This window comes from Anolis sagrei, chromosome 13 (genome assembly GCF_037176765.1).
Source record: "Anolis sagrei isolate rAnoSag1 chromosome 13, rAnoSag1.mat, whole genome shotgun sequence".
NCBI classification, from domain to species: Eukaryota; Metazoa; Chordata; class Lepidosauria; order Squamata; family Dactyloidae; genus Anolis; species Anolis sagrei.
In genome coordinates, this window is record NC_090033.1 from 7,457,639 (window position 1) to 7,474,079 (window position 16,441).

The 16,441-nt window shown below is 49.9% G+C and overlaps 1 protein-coding gene across 1 annotated transcript in view; it reads left to right on the top strand.

Moving 5' to 3' along the window:
* The first annotated feature begins 1,204 nt into the window (after positions 1-1,204).
* The window catches only part of SPEN (spen family transcriptional repressor), a 72,997-nt gene continuing 57,760 nt past the window's right edge, over positions 1,205-16,441 (top strand). The window contains exons 1-2 of the mRNA XM_067472705.1: positions 1,205-1,866; positions 16,166-16,441. The exon at positions 16,166-16,441 is cut by the window's right edge and continues 48 nt beyond it. Coding sequence (XP_067328806.1) covers positions 1,784-1,866; positions 16,166-16,441 — 359 coding nt within the window. The 5' untranslated portion in view covers positions 1,205-1,783. The remainder of the gene's footprint in view (positions 1,867-16,165) is intronic.

Genomic DNA, 16,441 nt, shown 5'->3' on the forward strand with positions numbered 1-16,441 from the left:
CCCAATGGCCTTGCAACTTCAGTGCCTGGCTGCTTCCTGCCTAGTTGGGAGGTGTTAGATGGCTCTGATTTTTTCCTGTCCCGTTTTCTTAGTGTTGCTCTTTATTTACTGTCCTGACTCTGGAGTGTTTATATATATGTGTGTGTGTGTGTGTATAACACCTCCCAACAAAGGATTTCCTTCCCCAGGCAGCAAGTAGCCAGGCTTTGCAGCTGCAAGGCTATTCAATGGTCCATAGCCACATCCACACTTTTCTCACACAGACATGAGTTCTTTCTTTCTCCCACCCTGGACATCATTCCACAGGGCGACGGTCCAGAAGCATTCTCTCCTGACGTTTTGCCTCAGAAGTGGTGAGGCCTGTTGGAAACTAGGAAAATTGGGTGTGTGTGTGTGTGTTGTTGTTCATTCGTACAGTCGTCTCCGACTCTTCGTGACCTCATGAACCAGCCCACGGCAGAGCTCCCTGTCGGCCGTCACCACCCCCAGCTCCTTCAAGGTCAGTCCAGTCACTTCAAGGTGTGTGTGTATATACACAAATAAATAAATATAAGTAAATATATTTATATTTGGGAGACAGAAAGTGGGATATATATATATATATATATATATATATATATCTACACACAAATAAAAGTAAATATATTTATATTTGGGAAACAGAAAGTGGGATATATATATATCTACACACAAATAAAAGTATATATATATATATTTACTTTTATTTGTGTGTAGATATATATATATATATCCCACTTTCTGTTTTCCTAGTTTCCACCAGGCCTCACCACTTCTGAGGCGAAACGTCAGGAGAGAATGCTTCTGGACCGTCGCCAGGCAACCCAGACTACAATATTTTCCTAATGCTTCTAATTCTAATTCATTCTAATCTCCATATTTGATGTCATTCGAACCTTTCCCAGAAGGCAGGCAGGCAGGGAAGGAGGGAAGTAGGAGTCGAGGCCTGCCTCAGCTCGCGAGTGCGCCTGCGCGTAGGGCGGGAGAGGAAGAAAAAAACACACCCCTCGTTGCGCATGCGCGCCTTCCCGCGCCGGGGCCTATTGGGGACAGACCGCGGGATTCTCTCACCCTTCCTCCCTCTCGTTTCACTCTCGTCCCACTGCGCATGCGCTCGCCTTTTCTTCTCAGCCTTGTTTGCGGCCTCGAAGCGAGGCCCCGCCCCCTCGCGCCCCGCCTCGGCCAATGAGGAGCGGCGGGCGGGTGCGCATGCGCGGCCGCGGCTGAGGAGAATTCGCGGAGGAGGAAGAAGGAGAAGGAGAAGGAGGAGAAGCCGCAGCCTAGGCCTCGCGAAGAGGAGGAGGAGAAGCCGGAGCGAGGCAGCGAGGGGCCCCGGTGGGATGGTGTCCCCCGCCGGCGCCGCGGAGGGAGGAGGAGGAGGAGCGGCGGCGGCTGTGGCTGCGGCAGGCTCCGGACCAGTAGGCCCCGGACCAGGCCTCGAGCCGGAGCAAGCTAGGCGCCCCAGGAGGAGGAGGAGGAGGGCGGCCAGGCCCGGAGGGAGCCCAGGCCCCGGACAGGCCGCGGAGGGGAGCACGAGCAGGCCGCGGCCCTGAGCCCCGAACAGGCCCAGGCCCCTCCTCAGCACCAGCACCACCCCCAGCACCACCAGAAGGCCCGGCGGAGGAGGAGGAGGAGGAGGCGGCAGAAGAAGCAGCAGCAGCAGCAGCACCCGCGGAGGACGAGGAGGAGGAAGAGGAGGCCCTCCCAGGCCGGCCCCGTCCCCCTCCTCCTCCTCCGCCTTCCCTCGCCCGGCCGCGGCACCAGCATGGTCCGCGAGACCAGGCACCTCTGGGTCGGGAACCTGCCCGAGAACGTCCGCGAGGAGAAGATCATCGAGCACTTCAAGCGGTGAGTGAAGGAGAGGAGAAAGAAAGAGGGGCACAAGCAAAGCCCTCCCGGCAGAAGGACGTCCAGCCACTGCTTAGGAAACTCCAGGCAGGGAGAGAAGAAGGGCACCCCACCACCACCACTGTTATTATTATTATTATTATTAAGAATAATAATTATTAGAGTCCTAGAGTTGGAAGAGTCCCCCCCCCCCACTCCACTGCAGGAGGGGCACAAGCAAAGCCCTCCAGACAGAAGGACATCCAACCCCTGCTTAGAAACCTCCAGGGAGGGAAGGATACTCCAGCATCAACATTATTATTATTATTATTATTATTATTAAGAATAATAATTATTAGAGTCCTAGAGTTGGAAGAGACCTCCCCACTTCACTTCAGGAGGGGCACAAGCAAAGCCCTCCAGACAGAAGGACGTCCAGCCCCTGCTTAGGAAACTCCAGGCAGGGAAGGACACTCCAGCATCAATAACATTATTGTTATTATTATTATTACTAGTAGTAGTATTAGAGTCCTAAAGTTGGAAGAGATCCCCCTCACTCCACTTCAGGAGGGGCACAAGCAAAGCCCTCCAGACAGAAGGACATCCAGCCCCTGCTTAGGAAACTCCAGGGAGGGAGAGAAGGGCACTCCAGCACCACCATTGTTGTTGTTGTTGTTATTATTATTATTATTAGAGTCCTAGAGTTGGAAGAGTTCCCCCCACTCCACTGCAGGAGGGACACAAGCAAAGCCCTCCCGGCAGAAGGACATCCAGCCCCTGCTTAGGAAACTCCAGGGAGGGAAAGAAGAAGGGCAGTCCAGTACCATCATTGTTGTTGTTATTATAGTCCTAATAATATATTATATTATCGAGCACTTCAAGCGGTGAGTGAGGGAGGGAAGGGGCAAGGAGGAAGAGGGGCACAAACAAAGCCCTCTCAGCAGAAGGACATCCAACCCCTGCTTAGAAACCTCTAGGGAGGGAAGGATGGGCACTCCAGCATCACTATTGTTATTATTGTTATTATAGTTCTAATAATATAATAATATTAACAAACTTTATACCCCACCACCATCTCCAGCATCAACATTATTATTCTAGAGTTCTAGAGTTGGAAGAGATCCCCCCTACTCCACTGCAGGAGGGGCACAAGCAAAGCCCTTCCAGCAGAAGGACATCCAACCCCTGCTTAGGAAGGAGACTCCATCATTGTTATCCTCCCCCCCCCCCCACACACACATATACATACACACACACACACATATATATACATACACACACACATGCGCAAAGAGAGAGAACATCCAAGCCCTGCTTCGGAAGGAGGTTCCATTATTATTATTATTATTATTATTATTATTATTATTGTGGTCCTAGAGTTGGAAGCAAACTATCCACTCCAAGCCCCTTCTGCCCTCATGCAGCAGGGGCACTAGGAAAGCCCTCCCGGCAGAAGGTCATCCAACCCCTGTTTAGAAAACTCAGGGAGGGAAGGATACTCCAGCATCAACAACATTATTATTATTATTATTATTATTATTAGAGTCCTAGAGTTGGAAGAGATCCCCCCACTCCCCCTCCCCACATATATATATATTTATATATACACACAAAGAGAGAGAATATCCAAGCCCTGCTTAGGAAGCAGGCTCCATTATTATTATTATTATTATTATTATTATTATTATTATTATTGTGGTCCTAGAGTTGGAAGAGAACTATCCACTCCAAGCCCCTTCTGCCCTCATGCAGGAGGGGCACAAGCAAAGCTCTCCCAGCAGAAGGACATCCAACCCCTGCTTAGAAACCTCCAGGGAGGGAAGGAAGGACACTCCAGCATCACTATTGTTATTATAGTCCTAACAATATAATGAAATTAACAAACTTTATACCCCGCCACCATCTCCATATAAAACAATAACATCAACTCTGGGATCCCATAGCAGTTGGCCATGGCGCTTCCCGGGGGAGGGGGGGGGCAGTGCGCTCTGCATCCATTCTGCCATGTGGACTCACACGGGGAGGCAGTCCACAAGGCCAGCCCTGGGGAAGCAGAGTGTGGGAGGAAAGGCCAAAGGAAGTTGGTTCAATGGCAGAGAAGAAGGGTCTCCCTATCTCCTGAGGATGATTGGGGGGGGGGGGTGTCTTTCCTATGTCTCCTAGTAGCCCCACATGGGTGAAAACACAAGCATTCCATCAGCAAAGGAGTGTTAGTGGGTTTCCTCTTCCTTCAAAACAAAGCAAGGGATGTTTGAAGGCAGTGGCGTGAACTGGAGGCATCCCGGCACCTCTTGGACTAAAAGCAGACAGATCTCTTTCTGGAATCCATTTCTTTTTGGCTCCGTTTGCAGCGCAAGACTTCCCTGAAGTGACTTATTTTGAAATCTGGAGTGTGGAATTATGGCTCGAATTTACGAGGCCCCCCCAACCCTTTCCTGCTTTAAGAGGAAGTGAAATAAGAATGCTCTTTGCATGCCTTTGACTCTGGGTGCCTTCTTCCCTCCTGGGCCGTTGTGGTCGTGTTTGGGCAGGTTTTGCCTTTGCCGTGGTTGATGCATCCGTGTCTGCTTCTCCCGAGGAATGTTTTGTGTGTGGGGTTGTAATGAATGCCTCTGTGGAGGAGAAATGGCATGGAAGCCTGTGCGATTGGCTTCCTTGTAGTTGTCGTGTGCAGAGTTGGGAAATTATGGAGACGGCGGCGTAATGAGTCACCATGGGAAAAATAGGCTGGTTGCTGCTGCTGCCTGGCGGGGGAACCAGCTTGGCGGGTGAAAGAGGGGGGGGGGAATGCAAAGACCTTCCTCCTCCTTCCTCGGTCTTTGAGGAGGACTCGGAGTAGCTCCCCAAGCTCTTCACTATGTGCTTTCAGCTTCGGAAAGGAGGGCTTTGCCTCCACGAGGGCCGGCGCAGCCCTTTTGCTTGTCTGGAAGCTGTTCTAAAATGGCGGCCAGGACCCGAAGGAAGGAAGGAGCCGAGCCGTTCACAGGCTCAGGGAGGTTGGGGGAGCGCTGGGAAGGAGCGTAACAGGAGACCAGAGCGCCCAGAGGGGGGAAAGACCCCTTCCCAGAGGAGCAGTAGTTGTTGCTCTATGCGTAAGAGACATACATGTACACACACATAGAGTATGCACCCAAGGAACACCCTTTTTGGGACAGGCCTTTAGCTTTTGCAAAGTCGCCTCCTCGGTTCTAGGCTTCTTCGTTCCGGCCAAGGAAAACAAACCATGGTTGTGGTGAGTTTTCCAGACTACTTGGCCATGTTCCAGCAGCATTCTCTCCTGGCATTTCACCCACATCTATGGGAGTCCCCGGTGGCGCAGTGGGTTAAACCCCTGTGTCAGCATGACTGAAGACTGAAAGGTCACAGGTTCAAATCCGGGGAGAGCGTGGATGAGCTCCCACTATCAGCTCCAGCTCCGCATTGTGGGGACTTGAGAGAAGCCTCCCACAAGGATGGTAAAACATCAGAACATCCAGGCGTCCCCTGGGCAACGTCTTTGCAGAAGGCCAATTCTCTCACACCAGAAGTGACTTGAAGTTTCTCAAGTTGCTCCTGACACAACAAAAAAAAAGCCCACGTCTATGGCAGGCATGCTCAGAGATTGCGACGTCTGTTGGAAACTAGGCAAGAGGGGTTTATCTATCTATGGAAGGTCCAGGGTTGGGGAAAGAATTCTTGCCTGTTGGAGGCAGGTGTGAATGTTGCAAATAACCACCTTGATTAGCATTGAAAAGCCTTGCAGTTTCAAGGCCTGGCTGATTCCAACAGACCTCCCAATCTCTGAGTGTGCCTTCCATAGATGCGGGTGAAAAGTCAGAAGAGAATGCTTCTGGAACATGGCCAGAACACTCACAGCATCTCAATAATAATAAGTCTCGCTTATCCAAATTTATTTATTTACAGTATTTGTATACTGTGTTTTTCACCCCGAGGGGGACTCGAAGTGGTTTACGCATAAGTGTAAACATAACATTCACAAAGTGTGAATGTTGCAATGGGCCAGCTAGATTCACATTTAACGGCCTTGCAGTTGCAAAGCCTGGCTGCTTCCTGCCCAGGGGAATCCTTTGTTGGGGGGTGATTAGCTGGTCCTGATTGTTTCACGTCTGGAATTCCCCTGTGTGTTGCTCTTTATTTACTAACCTGATTTTAGATATTTTTAAAAAAATACTAGGAGCCAGATTGTGTTCATTTTCAGGGTTTCCTCCTTTCTGTAGACATTGTCCACTTGTTTCTAGTGGACTTCAATGGCTTCTCTGTGTTGTGAGAGTGGTCCAGCATTTCTCAAATAATTATGCTGCGATTCCCGCAGGCAGGAATCAGCCAGGCCTTGAAGCTGCAAGGCTTTTCAATGCTAATCAAGGTGATTATTTGCAACATTCACATTGCCACCAAAAGACAAGAGTTCTTTCTTTCTCCCACTCTGGATGTTATTCCACAGATAGGTTTTTTTGGTCATGTCAGGAGCGACCTGAGAAACTGCAAGTTGCTTCTGGTGTGAGAGAATTGGCCGTCTGCAAGGACGTTGCCCAGGGGACGCCCAGATGATTTGATGTTTTTATCATCCTTGTGGGAGGCTTCTCTCATGTCCCCGCATGAGGAGCTGGAGCTGATAGAGGGAGCTCATCTATCTCTCCCCGGATTCAAACCTGCGACCTGTCAGTCTTCAGTCCTGCCGGCACAGGGGTTTAACCCACTGTGCCACCGGGGACTCCGGCATAGATAGGTAAAATCCATTTGTTTAGTTTCCAGCAAACCCCCCAACCTCTGAGGATGCCTGCCGTAGATGTGGGCCAAACATGAGGAGAGAATGCTTCTGCAACATGGCCAGGCAGCCTGCAAAACTCACCGCAGCCCATTGATTCTGGCCATGAGAGCCTTCGACAACACATAGGCAGATTGTCATGGCTGTGACATAAAAACACAAAAGGAGTTGCCTGGGAAGAGCCGTACGCTTTAAGACTAGGAGTGCTCCTCGCCAGAGCTTGGAGGGATGTGTGCAAAGAGGTGCAGCGAGGGTGGCAACAATTTCCGTTGTGGAGGAGCTTCCCAACATTGTCTTGTCGCCGCCGCTGCCTTGTTTACGCAGCAGAGTTGCCCTAGTGCTAGCGCTTCCCGGTGGATCAGGGAAAACGACGGAGCCAAACCCATTGGCTCCCTGTCTTGCCTAAATATAGGGATGAGTGTGTGTACATGTCTGCTTGCATTCGCGCAGGCAGATGTGTGTGGGAGCTGATGCTCAAAAGCATTTCCCCGGATACCGGAGTCCATTGTGGAGCCCCGTGTGCTCCTTCCTCTCCTGCACAGCCCTCCCTTTGTGTGTCCCTGGGCCGGGATCAGGTTGCACAAGAGCTGCGCCCTGCTTTCTCTGCCTGGTTGCACATCTCCATATGAAAGGCCACTTCCTGGGAAGGGAGGGCCTTGGTTGCCTGCCTGCTAAGGCGGCCTTGGGTCAGGAGGGGGGTCCCTTTCTGTAGCCCAGAGTTCCCACCCTTCCCCCAGTCTGCAAATGGGAGACCAATGACCCTCTCCTCCTTCCGGAGGCCCTCAAGGACCAGAGAATCAGTGGCGCTGGGGAAAGGGGACGTCTAGGGAAACTAGAGGTCCAGGGCTCATTCACATTGATGATGATGATGATACACATTCCAAAGCCTCAAACGCTTCCAAGGGGCGGTGCGAGAATATGTCTGGCATTTTTTAATGCATGTCGTTCTCTGTCTTTGTTTACTATCTCTTTCTGCTCCGATCCAGTTGAACTGTAATGTCAAAGACTTTCATGGCTGGAATCACTGGGTTGCTGTGAGTTTTCCGGGCGGTCTGGCCCTGTTCCAAAAGCATTCTCTCCTGACTTTTCGCCTGCATCTATGGCAGACATCCTCAGAGGTTGTGAGGTCTGTTGGCAACTAGGAAAGCGAGGTTTATATCCCTGTGGAATGCTGTCCAGGGTGGGAGAAAACCTCTTGTCTACTTGAAACAAGCGTGAAGGTTGCAACTGGCAAGCTTGAATAGCATTGAGTAGCCTTGCAGCTGCAAAGTCAATAAGTAAGGATCTCTGCATAGGGGTCTGTTGGAAATGAGGCAACTGGACTGTGTATATATCCCTGTGGAATGATGTCCAGGGTGGGAGAGAAAGAACTCTTTGTCTGTTGGAGGACAATGTGAATGTTACCATTGGTAATCTTGATTAGTATTTAATGGCTTCGCATCTGCGAAGTCAATCAGTGAGGGTCTCTGCACAGATGTTTGTTAGAAATGAGGCACATGGAGTATATATATCCCTGTAGAATGATGTCCAGGGTGGGAGAAAGAACTCTCCTCTGTTGGAGGACAATGTGAATGTTACCATTGGCCATCTTGATTAGCATTTAATGGCCTGGCATCTGCAAAGTCAATCAGTAAGGGTGTCTGCATAGAAGTCTGTAGAAAACGAGGCAAGGGAACTGTGTGTATATATGTGTGTGTGTATGTATGTATCTGTGGTATGATGTCCAGGGTGGGAGAGAAAGAACTCTTGTCTGTTGGAGGACAATGTGAATGTTGCCATTGGCCATCTTGATTAGCATTGAATGGCCTCGCATCTGCAAAGTCAATCAGTAAGGGTATCTGCATAGAGGTCTGTTGGAAATGAGGCAACTGGACTGTGTATATATATCCCTGTGGAATGATTTCGAGGGTGGGAGAGAAAGAAAGTGTGAATGTTGCAATTGACAACCTTGATTCACATTGAATGGCCTTGCAGCTTCAAAGCCTGGCTACCTGGGGGGATCCTTTGTTGGGAGGTGATTAGCTGGACCTGGTGGTTTCTTGTCTGGAATTCCTCTGTTTACAGAGTGTTTCTCTTTATTTACTGTCCTGATTTTAGATTTTTTCGAATACAGGTGGTCAGATTTTCATTTTCATGGTTTCCTCCTTATTGTTGACGTTGCCCATGTGCTTCTTGAGAATGTCAATGGCTTCTGTGTGTGTCTGGTTGTGAGAGTTGCCCAGCATTTCTGTATTCTCCAATAATAGGTTGTGTCCAGGTTGGTTCATCTTGTGCCTTTCATGTTCCTTGATTTGTGCCTGGGCAATGCTGCTGCGTTGGGGGTCCCTGTGGAGCTGCATGGTATCCAGTATCACCTCCTGCAGATGTGAGAGATTCCTTCCTGAACACTGCATTGGTGGTGAGGGATTAAAAATGGAGGCCAGGTACTCCTTTCCCACACATTTCCCCATGAAATACTTCTTTAAGGGACCTGAAACTTCCAGGTGTCCTTCCTGGGATGAGCTGTTGCCGAAAGTGTTTTGCAATTCTAATTGTGCGCTAATTGTTGTGATACTTGAAATGCTTAAGTGATTTCCCACTATGGAAACAGACGCAGGGCGGCTTGCGAGGGGAAGGAAGGTGGGTAAATCTAGCAATGGATCCCACTTTGGCTTCTCTGTTTCTGCGGCACTTCAGTTGTCCTCATGCTCAAGCAGCGTGCTCTTTCTCAGTTCCCACTCTGGGCAACTTGAAGCCCCTCAGCTGTCCTGAAAGGATGCCCGAGCCCCCTTTCATTGCCTAAGAGATTGAGTGAGTGAGTCTGGGTCTCTGTATTGGCGACACTTTTCGGATTTCATTGGGGCGTTGCGTGTGCCGGCGCACGCCATGCTTGCGGCTGGCCTTGGTGCAGAGCGAGATGAGTCACCGAGAAGGAGAAAGTAGACCTTCCTTCACGTGACGAGGAGGAGGAGGAGGAGGAGGAGAGCGATCCCCCTGAGACAAAATCCCGGCGCTTGATATTCGCTGCTCTCGGTGTGTTGCCTTATTGGAGTTCTTTGTCTTAAATCCCACCCACTCCTTTAATGCCATGTAATTCCTTGAAAGCTGGAGCGTGGAGGCTTTGAGGTTGCAGCGCTCGGATCCACTCCACTGTCACTGTCAGAACAAAGGTGCTGGCCTTTGCTTGGAGTAGGATTTCTCAGGCCTTGGAGCTGCTATGAGAGCCTTTCCAAGAGGCTGCCTTGAGGAAACCCCTTGAAGGGTTTGAGGGGATGAGGGTTTGCTTGGCCTTGAGTTAAGTTCACCAGAGAGGCCTGCACTGTTTCAGGAAAATTCACAAAGCCACATTCTTGAGAGAGGCTCTTTGCTGCTTTTCCCAGAGCAACTTTGATTTGTCAGGTGCGGGAATTAATGAGGGAGATGGTAATGAAAGCTTGGACAAAAAGCAAAGCTTTAGTAAACAGAGGCAAAGTCTTTAGGGGTCCTCAAACTTTTTAAACAGAGGGCCAGGTTACAATCCCTCAAAAGTGTTGGAGGGCCGGATTATAATTTGAAAAAAAACATGAATGAATTCCTATGCACATTGCACACATCTTATTTGTAGGGCAAAAAAAACAAAAACCCACTTTGAAACAATACAATAATTAAAATGAAGAACCATTTTAACAAATATAAACTTATTAGTATTTTAATGGGGTGTGGGCCTGCTTTTGACTGATGAAATAGGATTGTTGTTATGTACTTGAAAGTCGTTTCAGACTTAGGTTGACCCTGAGCGAGGGCTGGGTAAATGATCTTGGAGGGCCGTATCCGGCCCCCGGGCCATAGTTTGAGGACCCCTGCTTTAGAGGGTGAGAGGATCAGTTCGGCCACAGCAAAAGAGGGATAACAAACTCTTATCCTGGTGGGAAGGTCAAGAAAAATGCTTCCCTTTCAGTTTTGGGATCTGAAAAGGCTTTATAATGATTCATGGGAAAGAGTTGCTTCAGTTGGGTCAACGTTGTTATTTTATCACAGTCTTTTCATGCTCTGAGTTTCATGTACCAAGTTTTTGCCAAGCTCAAGATTGGTCTATGAGATTTTCCTCCTGTCTTGTTTCATGGATTTTTATGGATCTTGTTTCCGTCTGAAATATATGGACTATTTCTTATATTGGATCTTTACTGCTTTGCTATTTTTTTTTTACTGCTTTGCCTACATATATTCTTCAATAATCGGCTTGCTGATTTTCCCAAGCTGGTGTGGTGTTTAAGGTCACAACCGTTTCCCCTTCCGTCCGTCCGTCTGTCCTTTTGGTCTCCCATTTAGGAAATGCAAGAGTCTAGATTGGAGGGAAGCCCTTTCTCCTTTCAGCCATTGAAAGAGGCCCCTCCTTCGAAGACCTGTCGGGACGTGCATCCCTCCATGTGTGCAGGGTATGCCTTTGTGGAGTGATGTGCTTCCTTGCGCTGCTGCCGGGGCAGGCGTTTTCGTACCCTGGCGCGTGTTGCTGCTCGCCCTTTGTCGTGAGCATGGGAAATCAGTGCCAAAGCAATTGCCTTCCAGGACTTCGGGTCCTTTCTTTCAGGGCTCCGCTCTCAGAGAAGGAACATGGGCACGCTGTTGTGTTGTGTGTTGGTTGGCTGAGGAGACATTCATTTGGCTTGTTGTGGATTTTCTGGGCTTCCTGGCAATGCTCCAGAAGCATTCTCTCCTGACGTTTCGTCCACATCTACGACAAGCATCCTCAGAGGTTGTGAGGTCTGTTGGAAACTAGGAAAATTGGGTTTATATATCTGTGGAATGTGTTTGCATGGGGATCCTCTGCCCTAGTTCCAGGCGAAATGAACCGTGCTGACTCCCCAGCTCTTGTTATGTAAATACATGGTAAACAACAACAACAACTGGGCGTGGAGCTTCGGCAGGGGCGTTTGCAGGCGGCTCTCCTTTTTCTGCTCGAGGGAAACTGGGATCACAGAACTAGAAATTCTGGAAATGCATTGCAAGCGGCTTCCAACCATTCTGGGCTGTGCTGGTGTTCTCTCCATTGTGTGTCGAAACGGGTCCGTGGTCATTGTGGCACTGAGTTTGGAGCAAGGCCTAGAAAATACCAGTTGGGACTGCTTTGAGGCTCTCTCCACCCGCACACAACCCCTTGACTTGGGAGTTGGTTGCATTTGCTCCTTGTCTATTGTTGCTATCAAGGCTAGACTAGAAATCCTTGGGGGCGCCACCAGGCTTTTCCTCAAGAGCTTATCTTGCTGGCACTTTCACCCCCTTCCTCCCAAAGCATTTCCTTTGCTGTCCTCGACTTCAGAGGTCCGTGCCGGCGCCTTTGCCACGTGGCGGGCGTTTGTCCCTTGTGGGAACGCGGGATGAGCATGTCCCTTTCCCGAGACAATGGCTGCTTAGCGGCTTCAGCACAAAGGGTTTCCAGTCCTTCCATCTCCGTGTGCGTGTGCCCACTTGCTCCCTCCTTCTCTTTGAGAGAGCCGGCGGGTAGGGAAGGGCACGTCCTGGGCCCCACCGGGCGTGGCCGTGTTTGGTGTGGTTGTTGCTACTAAGCAGGCTTTGCAGCATTGGTGAACGTGATTCGGTGCTAATTGGCATCGATCATTAAGCCGTTTTCTGCCTTGGGCCATTAGAGCCTGGTGCCAGCAGGTTGGCAGCGGCGTCAGCAGCGTCCTGCCTCCCATCCTTGGGGACCCCAGTTAGAATCTTTGATTTGGAAGAGACCTCGTGGGCCATCCAGTCCAACCCCATTCTGGCAAGAATTAGAAAAATCACATTCAAAGAGATCCAGAGCTGGGGAATGGAGCTGTTCAGAGCCCTAGCCAAGGGGGATTGCCGGGTGTGTGGCCGGCTTTTGGACCCTCTGTTGTGGAGGTTTTGGTTGAGCCAGCCCTTCTTTCTTGGGGGCACAAATACCCCAAAGCCCAGTCTGGCCTTGCAGGATGTGTATGCTCAGTGGTCGCCCTGGAAAGCGTGCTCGGTGCATGCATTCGAGTGCCGGTGGTACAACGTAAGAATGGGCCTGGTTCTAATTTTAGCCTCCCGTCAGTCAGTTGTCGTCAGTCTCGCTGGCAGGTGGCTCCTTGGTGCCGTAAAAGGAGGGGCTGGGCGTCCTCGTATCAAGATACATAGAAAGAGGCCTTTGTGTCTTTGCACTTTGAAAGGACAGCGCCTTCAAGGCCTTCAAGGCCACAGAAAAGCAAAAGGTATTGCAGAACAGGCTCGCCCTTGGAGGATTGCAACGAGCTTAGCGATTAGCTAATCTCACAAGCCATGCCTCGAAACCCACACGGCACAGAGCTTGGTTTCCTATGTTTTCTCTGGCTCTCCCTTTTGTGTTGCTGGCTTCTCGTTTGGCTCTGTTTGCAGTGGCCTTCCTGGAAAGGCTGACGTGGGTCCGCAGGTACAGAGCAAAGGTTTCCCAGGCTCCGGGAAGGTCACAGTGGTTCTCTATCCCATCTTGGCCAATGCCATGCGGACGCTCCTATCATCCTCCCCCTTGAAAGCGTCGCTCCGGTGTCCTCCAGCGGCCGGCCATTGTTCTGCTGCTGGCACTGCTGCAGTGTCTGCTCCCATGATGCAGCGCTGCAGAGCCCCCTTCTTTTCCCTCCCAGCGCTCCAGTCGTGTGAAGGAATGCAGGTCCCCTCCCAGCGCTAGCAGCCGGGCAGAGGAAGGTGACCCAAGGGTAGAGCGTGACCACGGCAACATGCACCGGCTTCCATTGTAGTATTTAACTGCTGTTGTTGTTACCTCAACTACTGTAATTGTAGAGCCGGCTACTGCCTCCCTCTGCCCGCTCCTTGCAGCGCCACTGTTGGGCTTAGTCCCTACTTAGAGGGCGTAGGAGCAGATCCGTGGAACCTTGTGACTGCACACACGTGAGCACCTAGGCCAGGATTGGGGCTTCATGGGTCTCTTCCGCATGCTCTCCTTTTATGTTGCTTTCTCTTTATACTCTCATTAACTTCTGCACCCGAGAAATTATCTTCAGACAGCTGCTCTGAGAAAGACTGCGAAGGGCCTCTCCCAGGAATGTGGCCTTGTGAGTCTTCCTGACACAGCTTGAGCTGCTCATCTGATCTTAGGCCCAGGCAAACCTGCTTCCCCATTGCCAACAGACCCAGGCCCACCATCGGGAACATCCCTATACCAGCATGAACATCAGACACAACCACAGGCTGACATACAACATAGGCCAGGATTGGGGCTTCATGGGTCTCGCATGGCTGTGGATCCAGCAGCCTCCTGTCAGCCCCGTGTTGTGGGTTCCTGACTAGTGCTTGTTCTTTGGGGCCTTTCCCAGCCAAGGACCTTTCCTGCCACTCGCCCTTTTGGACTTGATGTGGCCCTGAACCCTCCTCCACTGGGGCTGGCAAGTATCCTGCGTGAGAGGAGGCTTGCATCAGCGTGTTGTTGGATTTCTTGAATCACTCCGCACGAGTCAGAGCCAATTCCCATCATGCAAGTGCCGCACTGGCTTCCTCCCTCCTGCTTTCCCTCAGAGTGTTGTTCTTTATTTACTGTCCTGATTGTAGAGTTGTGTTCCTTTTCATGCTTTCCTCCTTTCTCTTGACATTGTCCACATGCTTTTTGTGGATGTCAGTGGCTTCTCTGTGCTGTCCGAGATGGTGGTTGTGAGAGTGGTCCATCATTTCTGTGTTCTCCAATCATATGCTGTGTCCAGATTGGTTCATTGCATGCTCTGCTATGGCTAACTTCTCTGGTTGAGATAGTCTGCAGTGCCTTCCATCTTCCTTGATTCGTGTCTAGGCAACGGTGCATTTGGTGGTCCCTATGGAGACTTGTCCACAGCTGCATTGTATCTGGTAGACTCCTGCAGAAGTGAGAGGATCATTGGTTGGATTTTCTTGGTGGGTCTGTAGATAGTTTGTAGGTTGTGTTCCTCAGCTTCCCAATGCAGTCAGTGGTCCCCTTTCCTCTGGGTAGCTCTTTGTCTTGACTATCTTACTTGTTCTTGGTCTTGCAGCTCTTCTGGTGCCTATGGTGGAGTCTCCATTGGTCTGGAGAGCCCAGTTGAGATGGTTCCATTCCCTTTGGAGGAGGTGGGCTTCGCAGATTCTTTTTGAATGGTCTGGCAGGGCTTTGATTGTGCTTCTTTTTTGACTTGAGTGATGGTTGGAGTTTTTATGTCGGATTCTCTCCATGTGCGTAGGTTTTCTGTAGACCATGTGACCCTATGGGATGTTTAGGTGGATGCAGTTGAGGTTCTCCAGGAACTTATTGAGTTCTTCTCCATGGCTCCCAATGTGAAGTTTTTCTCCACATATTAGAACCATCCAGAAATAGTTTCAACATAGGAGAACAGTGAGCCCATGGCCTTCAAGTCATAGGTAGCAGTGTCTTTGTTTTTCCTCCTAGTCATTGCTAGAAATATTGCTATTCACAAACACGACTGTGAAACCCAGTTTGTTGTCCTTCTTGGTACTGAAATGAGGGTGCGACCTTATAGTACGAAAGTGTGCCAACTTGCCCTCCATAGGAAGGTTAGGCAGGCCCCCACACTGCCCTCCTTCCGGAAGGAATGGAAAACATGGATGTTTGGACAACCCTTTGAGAATGTCTAGCCCCAATGGTGTGCAATTAATGTCACAGCACTGTACTTTCGTCCCATGCTCTAGTTTGTTAGCTCAGATTTGCACTATCCTGTTCGCTGCTCCTGTTGACAGTTGGCTATGTTTTACGACCATTCTCATCATAGGTTATGGGGTGCTGTTGGTTTTATCTTGTATTGTGTTGTGCGTTTATTATGCGTTGTTTTAGGCGCATTTGTGCTATACAAAAGTAGCCCCAAGTCCCTTCGGGGTGATAGAGGCAGGGTACAAAAATAAAATTATTATTATTATTATCGTCATCATCATTTGAAACAAGATCACTATGCTGGTTGTTGTATTGGATCACACGTCGGACACTTCCCAAGTGTCTAGGACTGTGTGATGTATCAGCGAATAATGCATGCAGATCCAAGTAGGGTGACCTTTTGCAGCTGACAGATGGTAATTTTGTCAGCGCCGATTGTGTTTAAATGCAGGCCAAGTCTTGAGGCACTGCACCCAGTGTGCCTATCACCACTGGGACCCCCTGACTGGCTTGTGCCAGAGTCTTTGCAGTTCGATCTTTAAATCCTTGTATTGTGTCAGCTTTTCCAGTTGTGTCTCTTCAATCCTGCTGTCACCTGGAATTGCAACATCGACAATCCATACTTGGTTTTTTCCCATGATTGTGAGGTCAGGAGTATTGTGCTATCAGTCTGAATTCGGAAGTCCCAGCATAGTTTGACGTGTTCATTTTCTGTAACTTTTTATGGCTTGTCATCCCTATTATTATTATTATTATTATTATTATTATTATTACTATTATTACTCATATGCTGTATTTCTTCCATCCGAAGACTCACTTTTCCCACAGATAAACATCTCTAAAAATGGGGTGTGCCTCAGAATCGCAGGTGTGTCTTACGCCTGTTTGTTGTCTTGCTACTGAAATGAGGGTGCGCTCTTATAGTGTGAAAGTGTGCCAACGTGCCCCTGATCTTCTCTATTTCTCTCTGTCTTCCTCCCTTCTAGATATGGACGTGTGGAGAGCGTCAAGATCCTGCCCAAGCGGGGCTCGGAGGGCGGCGTGGCGGCCTTTGTGGATTTTGTGGACATCAAGAGCGCCCAAAAGGCGCACAACTCTGTCAACAAAATGGGCGACAGGGACCTCCGGACGGATTACAATGAGCCGGGGACCATCCCCAGCGCGGCTCGCGGCTTGGATGATACAGTTTCCCTGGCGTCTCGGAGTAGAGAGGTTTCTGGGTTCAGAGGAGGTGGGGGCGGGCCCTCGGCGTACGGCCCTCC